General features: G+C 38.3%; 2 protein-coding genes across 2 annotated transcripts; both read right to left on the minus strand.

The window, feature by feature from the left end:
• Positions 1 to 1,005: 1,005 nt before the first annotated feature.
• On the minus strand, positions 1,006 to 10,698 carry gda (guanine deaminase). The gene is made up of 14 exons (XM_026343205.1): positions 10,427 to 10,698; positions 8,950 to 9,038; positions 8,491 to 8,662; positions 8,216 to 8,303; positions 5,655 to 5,760; positions 4,399 to 4,426; positions 4,177 to 4,284; positions 3,841 to 3,948; positions 3,639 to 3,736; positions 3,421 to 3,488; positions 2,784 to 2,930; positions 2,399 to 2,517; positions 2,258 to 2,285; positions 1,006 to 2,161 (listed from the first exon to the last, which is right to left on the minus strand). The coding sequence occupies exons 1-14, from the start codon at positions 10,553 to 10,555 to the stop codon at positions 2,085 to 2,087; spliced, it is 1,365 nt and encodes a 454-aa protein (XP_026198990.1). The 5' UTR covers positions 10,556 to 10,698; the 3' UTR covers positions 1,006 to 2,084.
• A 1,096-nt stretch (positions 10,699 to 11,794) lies between these two features.
• On the minus strand, positions 11,795 to 15,997 carry c9h9orf85 (chromosome 9 C9orf85 homolog). Its single transcript, XM_026343204.1, has 4 exons — positions 15,497 to 15,997; positions 15,113 to 15,219; positions 14,605 to 14,718; positions 11,795 to 14,145 (listed from the first exon to the last, which is right to left on the minus strand). The coding sequence occupies exons 1-4, from the start codon at positions 15,596 to 15,598 to the stop codon at positions 13,908 to 13,910; spliced, it is 561 nt and encodes a 186-aa protein (XP_026198989.1). The 5' UTR covers positions 15,599 to 15,997; the 3' UTR covers positions 11,795 to 13,907.
• Between the last annotated feature and the right edge of the window lie 122 nt (positions 15,998 to 16,119).

A 16,119-nucleotide genomic window follows, 5' to 3' on the forward strand; every position in this document is an offset into this window, starting at 1 on the left:
TGCTGAATGTTTTACTCCTGTTCAGTGTAGACAAATAGACAAACATGTTTAATGTTAATACTAAGGCTATATGATCTCACAGGATCATGTTAGATATGTGACTTTGTTTTAGTTGAACTCAACATCACATTAGATAAGTGGAGACGTTTTGTTGATGAAGGTGGTTCAGAGTGTTCAGTTGTCTTCCCCTCAGGAACCCCAGGACTGCCAAATAATAATTAGTAATGTACAAAATACAATTATAATAATGTGGATTCTTCCCTTGATTTGCTGTCAGTGTGTCAAGTCAAGTCGTGTGAAGGCCTGTAAGTTAATACATGTTTAACAATAATATAATAATAAAACTTATTGTCAGTTGCTTAGTTATTAATTCCATTATTGATGGCACTGATTTTTATTTCGTTGTTTTTGTAGATGCATCACTAAGATCTCATGTTTTAATTACTTTTGAGTTGCTGGTACACAGAATTTATTTGATTTGGGACAGATCTAGGATAACCAAATTCCCCTTATTTCAGTCCTAATGCTAACATAAGCTGAGAGATATGAAAGTATGGCATATGATCTTTTATGTATTAAGTGATATATTATAGTGGAAAAACTGGATTAGCATATGCTATGTATTTTATACTATAACATATATAAAATCTAATTGTGGGACAAGGATGAGATGTCTAGTGTAGTTGATGTCCTATGTATTTGGAGTACTGTGTCCCCCTCTTGTGGCTGTAACTTGTAGTTACAAGTTACAGAGTACACGTTTTAATGTTTTTTTTTTTAGATGGAGAGGAGATGAAGAGGCCTCCCAACACTAGTCATCTTTAGGTCTTTCTTCTGCCATCGCACCTTCTGAGCTGTGTGGCCCAGATAGTGACTGAAGGGTGCTGGCGGGTTGGATCAGTTAGAGGGTTAATCCATACTTTTTGCCATGGTGGGTTAATACAGTACTGAGTAAATTACATGATACAATGACACAATAACAGTATAAAGAATCAAACCAAAACAGACTGGTGTTATTCTTTATTTCAGTCTTCCATGTAAAACATCCACAAGTAACATACTTTATAAAATTAGAATTATCGAGCGATATGGTAAAAATTAAAAACATTTCAGTAAAAATAAAACATTAAGTCTTTTCAGTGAACACACAGAAGTCACTTCATTACATTTCCCTTCATTTCCTACAAAAATATAATAGGTTACAGTTATACACTGGGAATACTGTATAAAGATAACTTCATGTGGGTGGTCGTGAAATTTTTAAGGACCACCTAATTTTTGGGTAAATCACACAAATGTGCTAAGTGCTAAATGTTAGATTCAATTCTCATCTTAGTTTATACACAGAACAGAACTATTTGGATATTAACTTTAGATTTTTCTGTATGCCCAAAATAATATGCTGTTGTGGCCTTGCCATTTCAAACACTTGAATGGAGTGTACAGTGAACAAACTGAACAAGCTATAACTTAAGTTCTGGTCATAAAGCATTATAGCTACACAAGCAAAAATGGGATCATCAAGTCACTGTAGATAAGCAGCTTAGGCACTTAACTGAGCCCTGACGCTCTTTACATCATCTGCACCATATTCTGTTAATATGTTACCTAACTTTACAGGTCGTAAATTGAAGGAAACATAATGTGACACCAACTTTCAATAAAACATATATTTTAGCTGAAGCAATGCAAAGGTGACCAGTCACCAGTATTTGATTACTTGCTACTTTAAAAAAAAGTATAAAAGTATTTGCAATTTAAACAAAACAGGTCTCTAGCAAAAATAATGAACAGCTAGCCAACTATCTGCAGTAAGTACCTTTAAAAAACAAGCTGAATTCAAGCTCAGCAGTTACAAATAACCTTCAATGAACCTAAACAAAACACCAATTGTATCCTCTGTATTGAAAAGTAATATATTTATGGTCATAATATTTTTCCTAAAGATTTAGTAAGTAAGTAATTCAGCCCATGCAGATTACAATGTTTCAAGCTGATCATCCTTTTGCTGTATACAATATATCTCAGAAATACATGGGTTATAGGCTGTGTAACAGGTGAAGCTGAGCAGGGGACCCAAGGGTTTACTCTGCTGTTGGCTCTGTGAATGGAATCACCTTCCTGCCGGCCACATACACCTCCACTATATTACGATCATCACCTGTAACAGAGAAAAACACAAACCAACATACATGATTTGGTGACTGGCACATGTGAGTTGAGAAGTTCAGACAAATAAATGAATTGGGACACTCACCCAAATTCAAGAACCTTTCCAACTGAATCTGGAATGAAATTTAAAACAGAAGAGTGTTACAATTACATTAGATTATTTGCTGTAATTGTTTTGTGTTTGTTTCTGCACATCAGCAGATAAAGCCAGTGCCACACTACCAACCTTTGGTCCCTCTTCCTGGCTTATGTCAATTGGTCCCTCAGGAGCTGCTACATTCACCCTCAGTGCATCAAAGTCTTTGCCCACTTCAAAGTTCCCTGTTTGTTCATCCAGGGACAGGGCTACAGAAAAAGACACAGTCAGACAAACACTAGTATTCTCTACTCTCAGTCAACAAATAAAATATCCCACAGCTATGAGTGTATTGAAGCTGGAGTTTGTGCTGGAGCACTAGACTCAAGCAATGTAAGAGTGAGAGAAGGATTCCAGCAAGAAAATGTTTCTGGACAATATCCAGTGACAACAAAGAGTGGGAACACTTGATGCTTTCACTGTAACTTCTACACAGTGTTGGGTCTGTTTCTGAATGAATGGTTTTGTGTCTTGCCTTGGCTTCCTCCCAGCGTGGCCAGTCTGAACACCTCCTCAAAGGTGAGTGTTTCATGTTCTGGCGTCTGAATTGTTATGAATTTGGATGTGTCCCGAGCTCTCCTCACAGCGTCCAACATAGAGGCCGAGTAGCCTCCTGCCACATCTGACAAAAACAGACCAGATGAATCAAATACACACAAGCATTTAGTATTCCACATGCAGTATTGTGGACATGACAAAAGCATCAGGTGAATTTAAAATGTGATTTCTTTCCTGCCTTGAGGTCTAAATAGCATTAAATCTGATGTTTTTACTTTCTTTTGGATATTGAAACCAGTAAAATGCAAACAGTGTGGTCAGCTGACCCATGGACAAACCTCTCAACTGACGTTCACTAAAGCACTAAAATAATCGACTTCTGAAAATTAGATGATGTATTATAATATTGTGATCTAACCACCCTGTCTCAACATGGCCTCTTAACTTAACTCACCTACCTGCCCCTAGCATCCATGCATGCTTCTGCTATATGTGAGGCAGAGAGTTTCGAAGCCAAAGTCTATTCACCAAATATCACTGTGTGTCAAACATTATGTACAGTAGTCTGGCTATCTTTAGGACTGATAATGTGCACACAGTTGCACTCCTCCCACCTGTTCCCAGCCCCAACTTCACTTTGTGTTTCAGGACATTGCGGACATTTAATACTCCACTGCACAACCTGTGTAGATAGGGAAAGAGAGACTAATATATTCAAGCAGTAGTTTAAAGTGTTCAGTGATGTAATGGATTGCTTTTTTTTGTAGCATGAAATGATATCTTAATGGGACTTGGTACATGGCATTTGGTTACATATTGTCTTGAGACTTACGAAATATTGGAATTGGGACAGTGAGACAAAGAAGCTCCTGTCTCTTTGAATAGATTCAACTCGTCATCACTGAGGTAGCAGCCGTGGGCCATCACTGTCTGTGAATCATTCCCATCATAAAAAATTTCAGAATGAATACCAGCATTCATATTTTTGTATAAAATGTCTGTATGTGCAGAAAGGAATATGTTCATGAGTTTACTTTGTCAGTGAGCAGGTTGAATTTGTGATAGATGTCTGTGTAAGTCTCTGATTCAGGAAACATCTCCTTTGCAATCTTCACTTCCTGTGCATTTTCACTGATGTGACTCTGGAAACACACACATCAAGACAGTAAACTGGGGTGTGGCAGAGCCGTTACAGGCTAATCGCTGATGCCAAGTACTATGTTGCAATACTTCCTTCTCATTCTGCCAGCATTCTGTCTTTGAAAACATCCTGTCTGTGTATTTATTTCATTGTTCAAAAACCCCACAGGTCCATTACTAGTTGCCTTTTTTGCAAAAGTGGCCTTTCACTGTTGACACAAAGTGCTCACCTGAATGTGCAGATTGTTGTCCCTAGCGATTGCTCCTAGCTCTCCCAGTAAAGGTCCTGTGCAGGATAGAACAAAGCGGGGAGTAACCACTGGTTTCACCAGAGGGTACTGGGCAAACAAAAGCAACAGGAAACATTGAAGAAAGAGTGGCTCAGAGAAGATTTAATATTGCTCTTTCATATGTCATTTAATTGTTCTGTGAAGTGCATTATAGAGTCTTACCTTTTTTTTCAAAAGCTCTGTAATGAACCTTGAGGGACAAATATCGATTGTATTATTTGTATAACTTTACAACAAACTTCAGTTTTGCACAATCATGAAATTCAAGCTAATGTTTCTCCATGATTCAGCAACACATCACGCTTCACATACACCACAACTATCTGTGAAATGTCTGTTGCTATTGGTAACATATACAGTGCCTATAAAAAGTATTCACCCCCTTGGACGTTCCATCCTTTTATTTACAATATAAATCAATCATGGTCAATAAAAGTTGGTGACTTTGGTCTCATCAGACAAGATGCTATGTTGGGGCACAACAAACACTGCACATCACCTCGAACAAACCATCCCCACTGTGAAACACGGTGGTGGCAGCATTATGCTGTGGGGATGCTTCTTGGCAGCCGGCCCTGCAAAGCTTGTTAAGGTTGAGGGTAAGATTAATGCGGCATAAAATAGGACAATCCTGAAATCTTATTCAGTCAGCAAGACAACTGTGGCTTGGGAGAAGAAGTGTTGCAGCAAGACAATAACCCGAAGCAAACAGCGAACGCTACACAGAAATGGTTTACCAACAACAAGGTGAATGTTCTGTAGTTGCTCAGTCAAAGCCCAGACCTCAATCCCATAGAGAATTTGTGGATGGACTTGAAAAGGGCTGTTCACACCCGATCCCTACGCAACCTGACAGAGCTTGAGCAGTTTTGCAAAGAAGAATGGCAAAAATGTCCAGTGTCCAGGTGTGCAAACTTAATTGAGACCAATTTACACAGACTCCATGCTGTGATTGCAGTCAAAGGTTCATCTACTAAATACTGTTGTGAAGGGGGTGAAGATTAATGCAAACACAGATTTCCCCTTACATATTTTTATTTAATGGACATTACTTTGTAGAAACTTGTTTTCACTTTGACATTGTTGAGGTATTTTTCTGAAATTTTATTGCCAAAGTTGCCAACTTTTATTGATCATGATTGATTTATAATGTCAATAAAAGGATGAAACATCGAAGGGGGTGAATACTTTTGATAGGCACTGTATATCAAATATATTGCTAGAACTAAAAAGGTTATAACTTATAAATCATGTTGAATAAACTGTTCTTAATGTCACATTAAGTTTTGGAAGGGTAGACGTATTTGACAGTGTTAAATACATTTAATTTCATTAGGGTGTCATTCACCAGTACACATATCTCTAACATTACAACACACCATATCTCCTTAATACTTAACCAAACAGTCAATACCCACCGACGGGTTTCATCTTGAGAGTCCTGCGTGGTTTCTTTGTAATGTTGCACAGAGTTGTTCATGTCCATACACACCTTGCCTACCAAGGCGCGCTGTCCAAAGTCATCTGGAAGGCAAACAATACTTACTTCAACTTTGTGCAACACTGAAGACATTGAAGTTTCAACAAAACACATCTAGAATTATGTATTAGGCTTTGTATGTACTACAACATAGATCAACCATTTCCTTTACATCAATAACATCAAGCTGTATGCCAGGAGTGAACATGACATCGACACACTGATCCACACCACTAGGATCTACAGTAACGACAACGGAACATCATTCGGACTGGATAAGTGTAGTAGGATGGTAACAAGCAGAAGGAAGGTAGTTAGAACTGAGGGGACTGTCCTACTAAAAGGCAACAAAGCAGATGTTGAGGACAGCTACAAGTACCTTGGAATCCTGCTGGCAAATGGGAACTATTGTATGAAGAGGCCACAAAAAAAGCAGCAACTGCCAAATACCTTCAGAGAGGAAGATAAGCCCTGATAAGTCAGTCCTTCCCAGGACAAGGTCCACGCTATCGTCACCTACATCTTAATCATCGTGGTCCATAATTAATTTAGCCATTATTGTACATAATCCTAACACAAATTGCACTGAATTGAATTGCCTGTTCAACCAACATATTGGCACATAGTGAAACAGGAACTTCTTGCCTACTTTGCCAGTCTTGCTCTAGAGCAGTTTTAGAATGAGGAGTAACAGGAAGTGAGCATCAGAGATCGAGTTAGGGCAGCAGAGGAAACTACATGATGCTTTCAAGTCAATATGAAATATTGCAACCTTCTCAGAGCAGTCTGGTGGTTGTGTTATACAGAGGAAAAATCATGGTTCAAACTGAAAACATCAATGATGATGCGGAAGTCCTGCTGGTGAGTCAGTATGCACAATGCCAGAGACAGCTGGTCTACTAGGACAGCTGAGTGGAATACAGCCAGAACATTAGCTACATTTGTAGTCTTGCAGTTGTAACATGCTGTAGAAAGATTCTCTATCCTACTGGAACATTTCCAGTTCTATGTTAAAAACATGTACTCTTTATTAAATGCATTATTTTGGCTAATTTAGAGGTCTGGACTGAGCTTTTTTAATGTGCCTCTTCTCTTGGCTTTGTTTTACCTGTTTAACAAAGCAACATATTACCTTTATTGTTCTTATTAGTACATAAATGTCATTTGCCAAAACACTTCCACCCACCTTCAAACTGAGAAATCTGGCTTGTCATAGTAGGGGAGGTGTAATTACCATAAAAAAAATCCCAGTCTTGGATTACTGGAACACTTGTTAGAAATAAGCATCTGTTGACTAAATGTGATTCACATGTGCTTTTCCTATGATGACTAATCAAAATGTTAAGATCTACTGGAGTAAGTAACTGAAAACACCTGTGTAGGCATGCAGAGGCACTTTTTAAGTGATTAATACTGTTGACTACTATATTTATAACAGTTATATTTTAAATTTTTTTTACTTTTTTTACTTTAAAAACTGTATCAACAAGTTTAGTTTTACAGATTCTGTGCATGTCACTTAATGACTATGACTGGTGTTTGTGAATGGTGTGGTTTAGTCACAGTTTTAAAATGACCAAATATTTCCAGTTAAGGCTCAAATTGAATAGCCCATATGCTATTTTCCTGTTTTCCCTGGGACTCTGAATTTTGGATTACCTAGATAAGTATTGTAAATTGTACAGTTAATGCATATTTTTTTATATTCTTAATATATAACACTATAAAAAATAACAGTTTTCTACAAACAATAGCTGCTCAGAGCAGGACATAGGTGAGAGTTCAATGACCCTGATACAGAAAATGACTATGTAAACCTGACAAACCCAGGATTCAATTCACCTTAGTTGTAACATTAAACATTATATGAATGTGTGTCACATTTTTGTGTACAATTTGAGAACCACTTTAATGCCAGGGCGGAGTGAGGACATTTTGGAAACGTGAGGACATTTTGACTGGTCCTCACTGTCTCACACATGTTTAAATGGCTTTTGAAGGCAATTTAATTTCAGGGCTAAGGTAAGAATTAGGTTTAGGTTAGGATAAGGGTTGGATTTATGAACTTAAAGGACACAGGAAACCAACACTTTACCTCTAGTTATAGCAACAATGTAATCCCTGAGCTCCACAGCTCAGTGTAGCTACTTCATTCATTCAGTGAATGCTCTAAATGACTGTTGAGTGTAAAAAACCCTTCATGCTAATTTCTGGTTTGTGATGAGTAAAAATCTGAATGACTCACTATATATGTATGTGTGAACTGGCAACCTCAAAAACACCCCCCTTTTGTTCTGTGATAATTTTTTTAACTATAGCCTGAATATGTTGTGGGATTATACCAACACACTTCAATACAACGGTGCCATTAGATTTCAATTGTATGACAACAGGACATGCTTCTATCTACAGTCGATGTTACAGAGAGAAAAGAGTGAAGAAGCTTAAAAATGACAGAGATCTAGGTCAAATGTGTGTTTTGAGTGTAGGACATCTTACTTGCAATTTTGCCCAGCAGGAGAGATGCATCTGTATGTATAGTAGCAAAGTAACAAGCAGTGGTTGTTCCATTTCTCAGAGTCCTTTTCTGCAAAGAGACAACATTACAGGATTACACTCAGATTTAAACTGTGCAGCTAATTGTTTTTGTTTGTTTTTTCACTTCTCCTTTTGTTCCCAGGACATATTGTAATGATGCTAACAATATGTCATCACCTTGTCGAAGGCACAATAGCTGACTAGTTGTGTTTTCTTTATGATGCTGGAATACTCACCACTACTTGAGTGTAGACTTTCTTGGCAAACTCCAAGTCCCTGAAGCGAGACTCCACGGGAAAGGTGTAGGTATCAAGCCACTGCAGTAAGGGCAAATCCAGGGCTGTACCGGCGTAGCTGTACTGGGGTGCATGGATGTGAGTGTCCACCATTCCTGGCATGAAGAACTCACTGCAGTGCAGCAAACCATGAAAAGAATAGTTTTTAAAGCCTATTGCAATAAATTATCTTCATATGAAGTATCATGCTCATCTTTTACATACTACTACTACATACTAGTGGTGCAGCAAACATAATATTGCAGATACAGAAAGACAATAAGAAACGTTTGTGTTCACATCTGCCGTCTAATGTCAACAAAGACAATGGAATCCTATAACGAACGAAGTAATTTAATATCAAGCCCTCTAAAGTGCTATTGCATAATTCAACACATCTAGTCACTTATTTCTACTTACTCTTTTGTCAGTTGAGTGACTTCAGACGGACTAAATCCAAAGTCCTGAGACAGCTTGTTTAGTTCCCCGCCTTTTCCAATGAAAGCAATCTGATGGCAGAATGAAGTACAACTTGTCTGCATAAAAATATTTTCATGTAGTGTAGAATAAACAATATTCATGTCTACTTATTGAGGAAGTTCACTGTTCACAGAACTATCTGTTCGTGAAGTGTAAAACCTGAAGAGATAACTAAAGTATATATTATTGTACATTTCTCTTATGGTATAACCATGAACACATTCTGTATCAAGACACATGTATTGTAATATATTATAATACTGCCAACCAGGGTTGACTTTTTTCCTTCACTTCAAGTTGCTAGACTCTCAGCATTTTCACTCAGTTTTGTTGTTGGGAAATTAGATAGATTGGTCCTTGCTGTCCCTTGTATATGACAAGTATATGACAAGGGACATCCCAGTTACCAAAAGAGTCAGTTTATTTACAGCGCACTAAACTGTAACTCATCTTTTAATAGACAGTATAGTGATAGAGTGATGTTAAATAGTTACTTTTAATTAGAAACAGCGCTGCTCGGAGCCCTGACCTCGGCTGAGGGAGTGAGCGCTCCATGTATCCCCATCTTAATCAGAGAGGACGACAGTTTGGCCATTTTGAGATCAAACCCCGCGTTCGTGCCTAAAACAATGACTTCCTCCTCTTTATTCAACGTCATTATATTGAAGGGAATTTCCGTCCTCCCCGCAGAAAGTATTTAAGCGTCAATTCTTTTTATGGGACCACTCTTAGTCATAGTTTTGTTTAACTCACTCGGTGTTGAACGTACGCAATGACCGGCGGATCACCGTCGGCTCGGAGAGCATTACGCACGCAGACCGAGCATCAGGACTGTTACAGTGCGCAACCGCTGCGCTGCCAGGAAACTTATTACTGTTTGTTATTTCTATAAATGTGTATAAAATTCAACGGGCCAGAGTGGTGGGGGGGGGTGGAGTGACTGTTACCAGTCAACTCTGAAACCCACCCACATGTCAAGTTCTGCTGTCAACAGATCCTTTTCAGAGCACATGTCTGGTGCTGCCAACGCAGTTTTGTCACACTTCTATCTACTGTCTCTACGCCATCAAGAACCAGCTCTCGCCTTTTGTCTGTTTTCCAATGGGTGTTGTCTGACATTTAATGCCACATGTCGTATTTGATATGACGTCATGCTGTTCTTAAGGTGTTGGTGTCTGAGAGTTTATTGCGGGTCAAGTCCAGAAAGTTGCTCACTCTAGGAGATAGTTAAGGTAGATCATCACACAGCAGATTCGGTTTGAAAACGCAGATGTCTTTTATGCCAACTTGTGACGAATGTAGCCTTTTTACGCAGCGTTTAGGATTAACTGCAGTCAGCTGTTGATATTGAAACCAAAAGGGGTGAAGGTTTAAAGACTTTAAAATCACACTAAGCGATGTTTTAGATATTTCAAACCTTTCCATCCTTATCGACTCCCAGGAGCGCATCTTCCAGGATCTGCAGTGGTGCCTGTTGGGTGGAGTGCATAAATGTCCCTCTGTATACGTGTCTCATTGCGGGGGTGGGTTTGCCAGAGTTTGCCATTCCTTCAACAGATCAGTCCTAGTCCAGCAGAACAATATGTGAATTTACGGTGCACCGGATTATGTCCTCGGAGAAGTCACTGATCACTGGGACGGGACGCGCGGCTCCACCTGACTGTAAGGACACGCTGCAGCCAATGAGAAGAGACTGGCGTGTCTTACTGTTTTTTGGGGTTTGTTTATTTGTTCCTCATATTACTGTGGTACATGTAGGCGCACGTAGAGAGTCAGCTAAAGGAGACATATCATGTCCTATTTTTGTTAAACAACCCATCATCTGCTGGTAATTATCACTTCCGTGTTTCTGAACTGTACCCGTTTAATAATTCATCAAGGAAACGACGCGCTGAAGACACTTCTGTCACTGATAATAAAATAACTACCCACTATATCCTCTTAACGGGTCGTGAATATGTCTAAATCCAGACATTCATATGTTTTGATTTTTAAAAAAGTAGCCTGAGGTGAGGTTTTAGTGGGCCTGCTCTATAATAAGGGTTTAAGAGTGGAACATTAAGCGAGGGCGCCTGTTACTGTCACGGAGAAAACTGTGCGCAATTCAGAACCGTAGCAAATCACAGGACACATAGGAGCGGTCACGTTTCGTCTTTCTCCTTTACCATGTCGTTTATGTACTTTACATAAATGATCTTTATAAATAAACAGCTCTATCTATTGATCTATTTGAGTTCAGAGCGTGTTCAAGGTCAAGTGGACCTCTGAGCTCTGTATTATGTACCAGATTGTTGTATTTTCTAGTTGTCAGGAGTGACAGGAGGGTATACATATATTGTGCCGTACTTGAAAGTACAGTTGAACTTGACTTGTATTATATTGTAAATGACATCTTCATTATAACAGTTATGGAGCTGTAGTTGATAGTAACGGGGGAAAACTAAAACAATATAAATCCAATACGATATCCAAGCAACATAAACTGAATATTTTCCTAAAATTATTTTTAATTGTTACCTGACATTATTAGTATCACATCATTAAAAGTATGTTGTACTAATAATTTCTAGGTATAAAAGTAAAAAGAGGCAAACCAAATGAGTAGAATGGTTTAATAATCTAATAATATAATGCCTTCACAATCAAAGTTCTGAATATCTGTCTTTAAACACAAATCTTACCAGCAACCAGGTTCACAATGTTGCCCAAATAAAGACTGATAAAGATTTTGTTTTTTTATGCAGTTCTTTTTTTTTTTTTTTTTGACTCATATCACTCAAATCATGTTTAGAGGCATATCTCAAAGGCCTGTGTGTGAACAGCAAGTAAAACCTGTTTCAGTATTCATATGGGCAACTGCCTAATGCTTAAAGACAGACTTGAGAAGTTGGGAACTCATCTATTTACCAGAAAACGTTTTATTGTCTTTGCCCACTGATTAATGTTTATAGGGATTTTTCCAGCTCAGTGTTCAATGCCTAGTTCACCCACACAATAATAGTGGAAAACTATAATGAAAATGAACACAGACTTTGGCACGTGATGTTCTTTCCTATGGACAATAACACCAGAGGTGGCTTTTTACAGTACCAATATATGTTGGCAAATGTCAGACTTGGCAGGTCTGTTTCTCTAGTAAACAAGCACATAACCATTAGTTTTTAGCTGGCATGAAATACTGTTCTGAACTGTTTCTTAATATTGGAGACAGTTAACAACACAAGGTTGAGCAAGTTATCTAAAAAATGTTGACATACCAACTGTATCTGGGTGGTTCAGTGTAATTATAAACAGTGATGAGAGTCAAAACCAAGTCAGCTTTTCTAGTGTTTAGTTACAAGTGCATAAGCGGAACAAACTGGTGAAGGGGGCACTAAATAAAAATGTATCCGGAGCTCAATGTTGAATCCATCCATATAAATCTTGCATTACTTCCACATGATGAATTTCAACACACTCATTTCTTAACTCATGCAAGACACTATTTCCATATAACAACAGGTTAACCGTTGACAGGAAGTGGAATTAGTGGCTGAAAGTAAAAAAAAAAAAGATGCACATTGAAGAAAAAATAAGAATAATTTTCTTGTTTAAAGATTTACGATTACACAGTTCTAGCACATTATGGCATCTCTCAACAATATTGAGTAAGTGTGTAAACTGTGGCAGTTATCACTTACAAAATAAGTGCAAGAAGTACTGAGGATGTCAAGGATATTACTGTATATGTCTAAAACATTCATTTGGTATTTACCTTTTAAAATTACTATAAGGACATTGAAATATTGTTGTATTTTTATTATAGAGAGGAAGGTTAAAAAAAAGTGTGGTTGAGGGACTAACCCTAAAAACAGTCTCCCACACACTTTTACAAGAAACTTTAAAATGTTTCTAACATCTAGCCACTTTCACAAAAATATTAGAAATATCTTCCAGAACAACTCACTGCAGTACAGTAGCACTAAGCATAACGACTGTAGACACATTTAAAAAAACAAAAAATACCTTCCTGATTTACTGCTGCATGACACTCTAGAAGTCAAGTTGTACCCACTAAACTGGCAGGAGTATAAATTTATAACAGATTGCATAATAGGGTGTGATTTCCTGATGTATCTGCAAAGCACCCACTTCTGCTTTTAGTGCAGCTGATGTTTGGTAGCTTAGGTAAACTAAACTAAATTATTACCTACTGTGTTTGAAATACAATACATCATAAATATAGAAAATCAATGTGGTTTGAAATCTAAATAAGAACAGACTGTAACAATATGCAAATTATTTAAACAATATATTTGATTAAAAATAGTACAAAGACACAGATCAAATACTGTTACTAAGGATTTAATAGTTAGTTCTTTAAAAATACACTCACTTTGAATTTGATGACAGAAATATGTTTCAAAAAGGTTGAAACAAGGTCAACAAAACCTGTAATAGTTGTGTATTGTTAAAGATTCAAAAAAGAAAAGGAAAAAAGCCAAAAGGTCTGTTTTATAAATATCACTAAGAGACGGATGTAAGGGTGATAGAGCGAGGTTCAATACTGGGAAAGACTGTACCAGCAAATAGTTCAACAACATAAGAAATCATGGACGCCGTGTTATCTAGGTTGAAAAGGAGGAGGCGGCAATGCAGCACGTTATCAGTACACAGTTCAAAAGCCAGTGTCCGTGATGATATGGAGGTGCATTAGTGCACACAGCATGGTTGACGTATACATCTGTGAAGGCATCACCAATGCTGAGCAAAGTATCCAGGAACCCAGGTTAAAGGTGCTGCCATCCAGATAATGTCTTTTTCAAAGAAGGTCTTTATTGTGTGTCCACATCACAGTCATTATCATGCACTGTGATTACAAAAATGGCATACTACAAATCCTCTTACTTTTACTGTCATTATTCTTTTACTTTAATTCTGGAAACATCTGGAACAGCATCAGACTTATTCTGTGTCTTTGGTCCCAGGTCACAGTCAAAGTCTTCATCATCCTCATCTTCTACATCGCTAAGGTCGTTATCATCATAATCATCATCACTGTCCAGGTCATCTATGTCCTCCTTTCCTTGTCCGTGCTTCATCTTTTTCTGCTCGCCATCTTCATTTTGCTCATTCTGGTCCAAATTTGAATTTATCCTACACAAGATAAAATCAAAATGAGGCAGTGTCAAATGCTATGTCCAAAAAATAAAACTATCTGTGTGAATAACATTAAACATGGATGGAGAGACTAGAGTGCAAATGCTGTCAGTGAGTTGTTCTTTCCACCTCATTTCCAAGAATCTGCTGTAATATATCTCATTATCCACAAGATGGCAGCAAAACAAATGATAATTCATCTGAGTCAGAGGAAGTCAACCCTGGTCTTGGAGAGCCACTGTGCTGCTTGTGTTCCAACTACCAGTGCCCTTCCTACTGCAAGTTCCTTAGATCAGCTGTGATCAGCCAATCAGAAGCTGGAAGTGCAGTTGCTTGGGAACAAGAAGGGCTGTGGCTCTCAAGGACCAGGGTTGGTTTTAAATCTGCGCACATGAACGAACACACACACGCAAACACACACGCGAACACACACAGTGATAATTTAGGACCACTCACGGAATAACGATTTCCTCTTTCTTCCCACACTTGCAGCAGATCTCGAGCTGAAGAGAACATGGCTTACAAATGATGTGATATGCATCCTTTACTGTCTTTTGGGAACATCTGACACTAAAAGAAACAAACACAAATGTATAAATGTCATCAGTTTTCAGAGTGGAACAAGCTATGACAGGTGACCCTTTGATCGTTTGTTCCCCTAAGAGTTAAAAAAATACATCCAAAACACAACACTGGACTACACAGTGTGACTCACTATGCGAGTCTGACTGCGAGAGCTGAAGCCAAACATAATCCTATTTGATCATTTTATAAATTTAAAGAGGAATGAAATCCCAGTTGTTATAAACGTATAACTTTTTAGATAATGTGGGTGATGAATATGCTGATTAACTAACCATAGTAATATTTGTTATCTTTTCCTGGGCAATTACTCATGATTATCATAATGAGACAGCAGTTCAGCTCTTACTCCTGAATGTCTGTAGTACCCAGGTGTACTCACCATTTTCTGGGCTGTGTTAGTGGCTTGTATTTGTTGTATTTGACTTTCCACTCAAGAACGCCCTTACAGTGTTGACAAAGTCCATTGTGGATCTTTGATTTTGCTTTCTGCAAGTTGGGAGACATAAGCACACAGATGATGAAAATGTTATTACAATACAAAGCTACAAAAGACATGAAATGACTTTATAATAGGCAATAATAACAACTAACAATGAAAACGATGCAAGAAAATGTCGTTTTAGGATGGCTACTGGCGAGTAAAAGTTAAACAGAGCCTAGTGTCTACACAGGAGCACAGTGTAACATTAATTCAAAACTGTAACGTGCTGTTTGTTGACTAGCTGTACAGGCTATGTAACGTGTAACACCATGGCCGACACACCTTCACTTGTACAGTCGCTCCATACTTGTCGTTTTTGAACGCAGTGGCGTTTTGATGCTTCTGGCCTCTCGACCGAGATACATTACCCTTTTGAGAACTCATCCTATTTTCCGATTTCTAGTCACACATGTCATATGGACACACACGTCCAGCAGCCATGCCCGAGAGCCCAATAACCCGGAAGTAGAAACAGCCATGTGACGTTTTCAAGAGCAACTTAATGACCATCCATCTCTTTCAAAAGTGTCTAAAATAAATTAAAACAAAATGTGTTTGTTGGACTAAAGATAGAAAAATTACTTTTTTGCATTAACGCTAAATAAATGGTTGCTGTCAAATGACGTCACCTACAGGACATTTAAAAACACCCCAGTCGACGCTGATTGGCCTGTGAGTCTGAATAGTAACGTACGATTGGTTTACGAGACGTCAATCAAAACGTTCGCTCGCCACTCTGCGGCGTAGAGTGGGCACGCCCATACGTAGCCGCGCGTTGTCCTATTGGCCAACTTGTTTCACATACGTCGTCGCCATTGGCCAATCAAACTGCCAATCACCGCCTTTGCTTCCCAGCGAGCCAAGATAACAAGCGGAGTAATTTTCGCAGCGACACAGCGGTGATG

The sequence above is a fragment of the Anabas testudineus genome, chromosome 9 (genome assembly GCF_900324465.2).
Source record: "Anabas testudineus chromosome 9, fAnaTes1.2, whole genome shotgun sequence".
Classification (NCBI taxonomy): domain Eukaryota; kingdom Metazoa; phylum Chordata; class Actinopteri; order Anabantiformes; family Anabantidae; genus Anabas; species Anabas testudineus.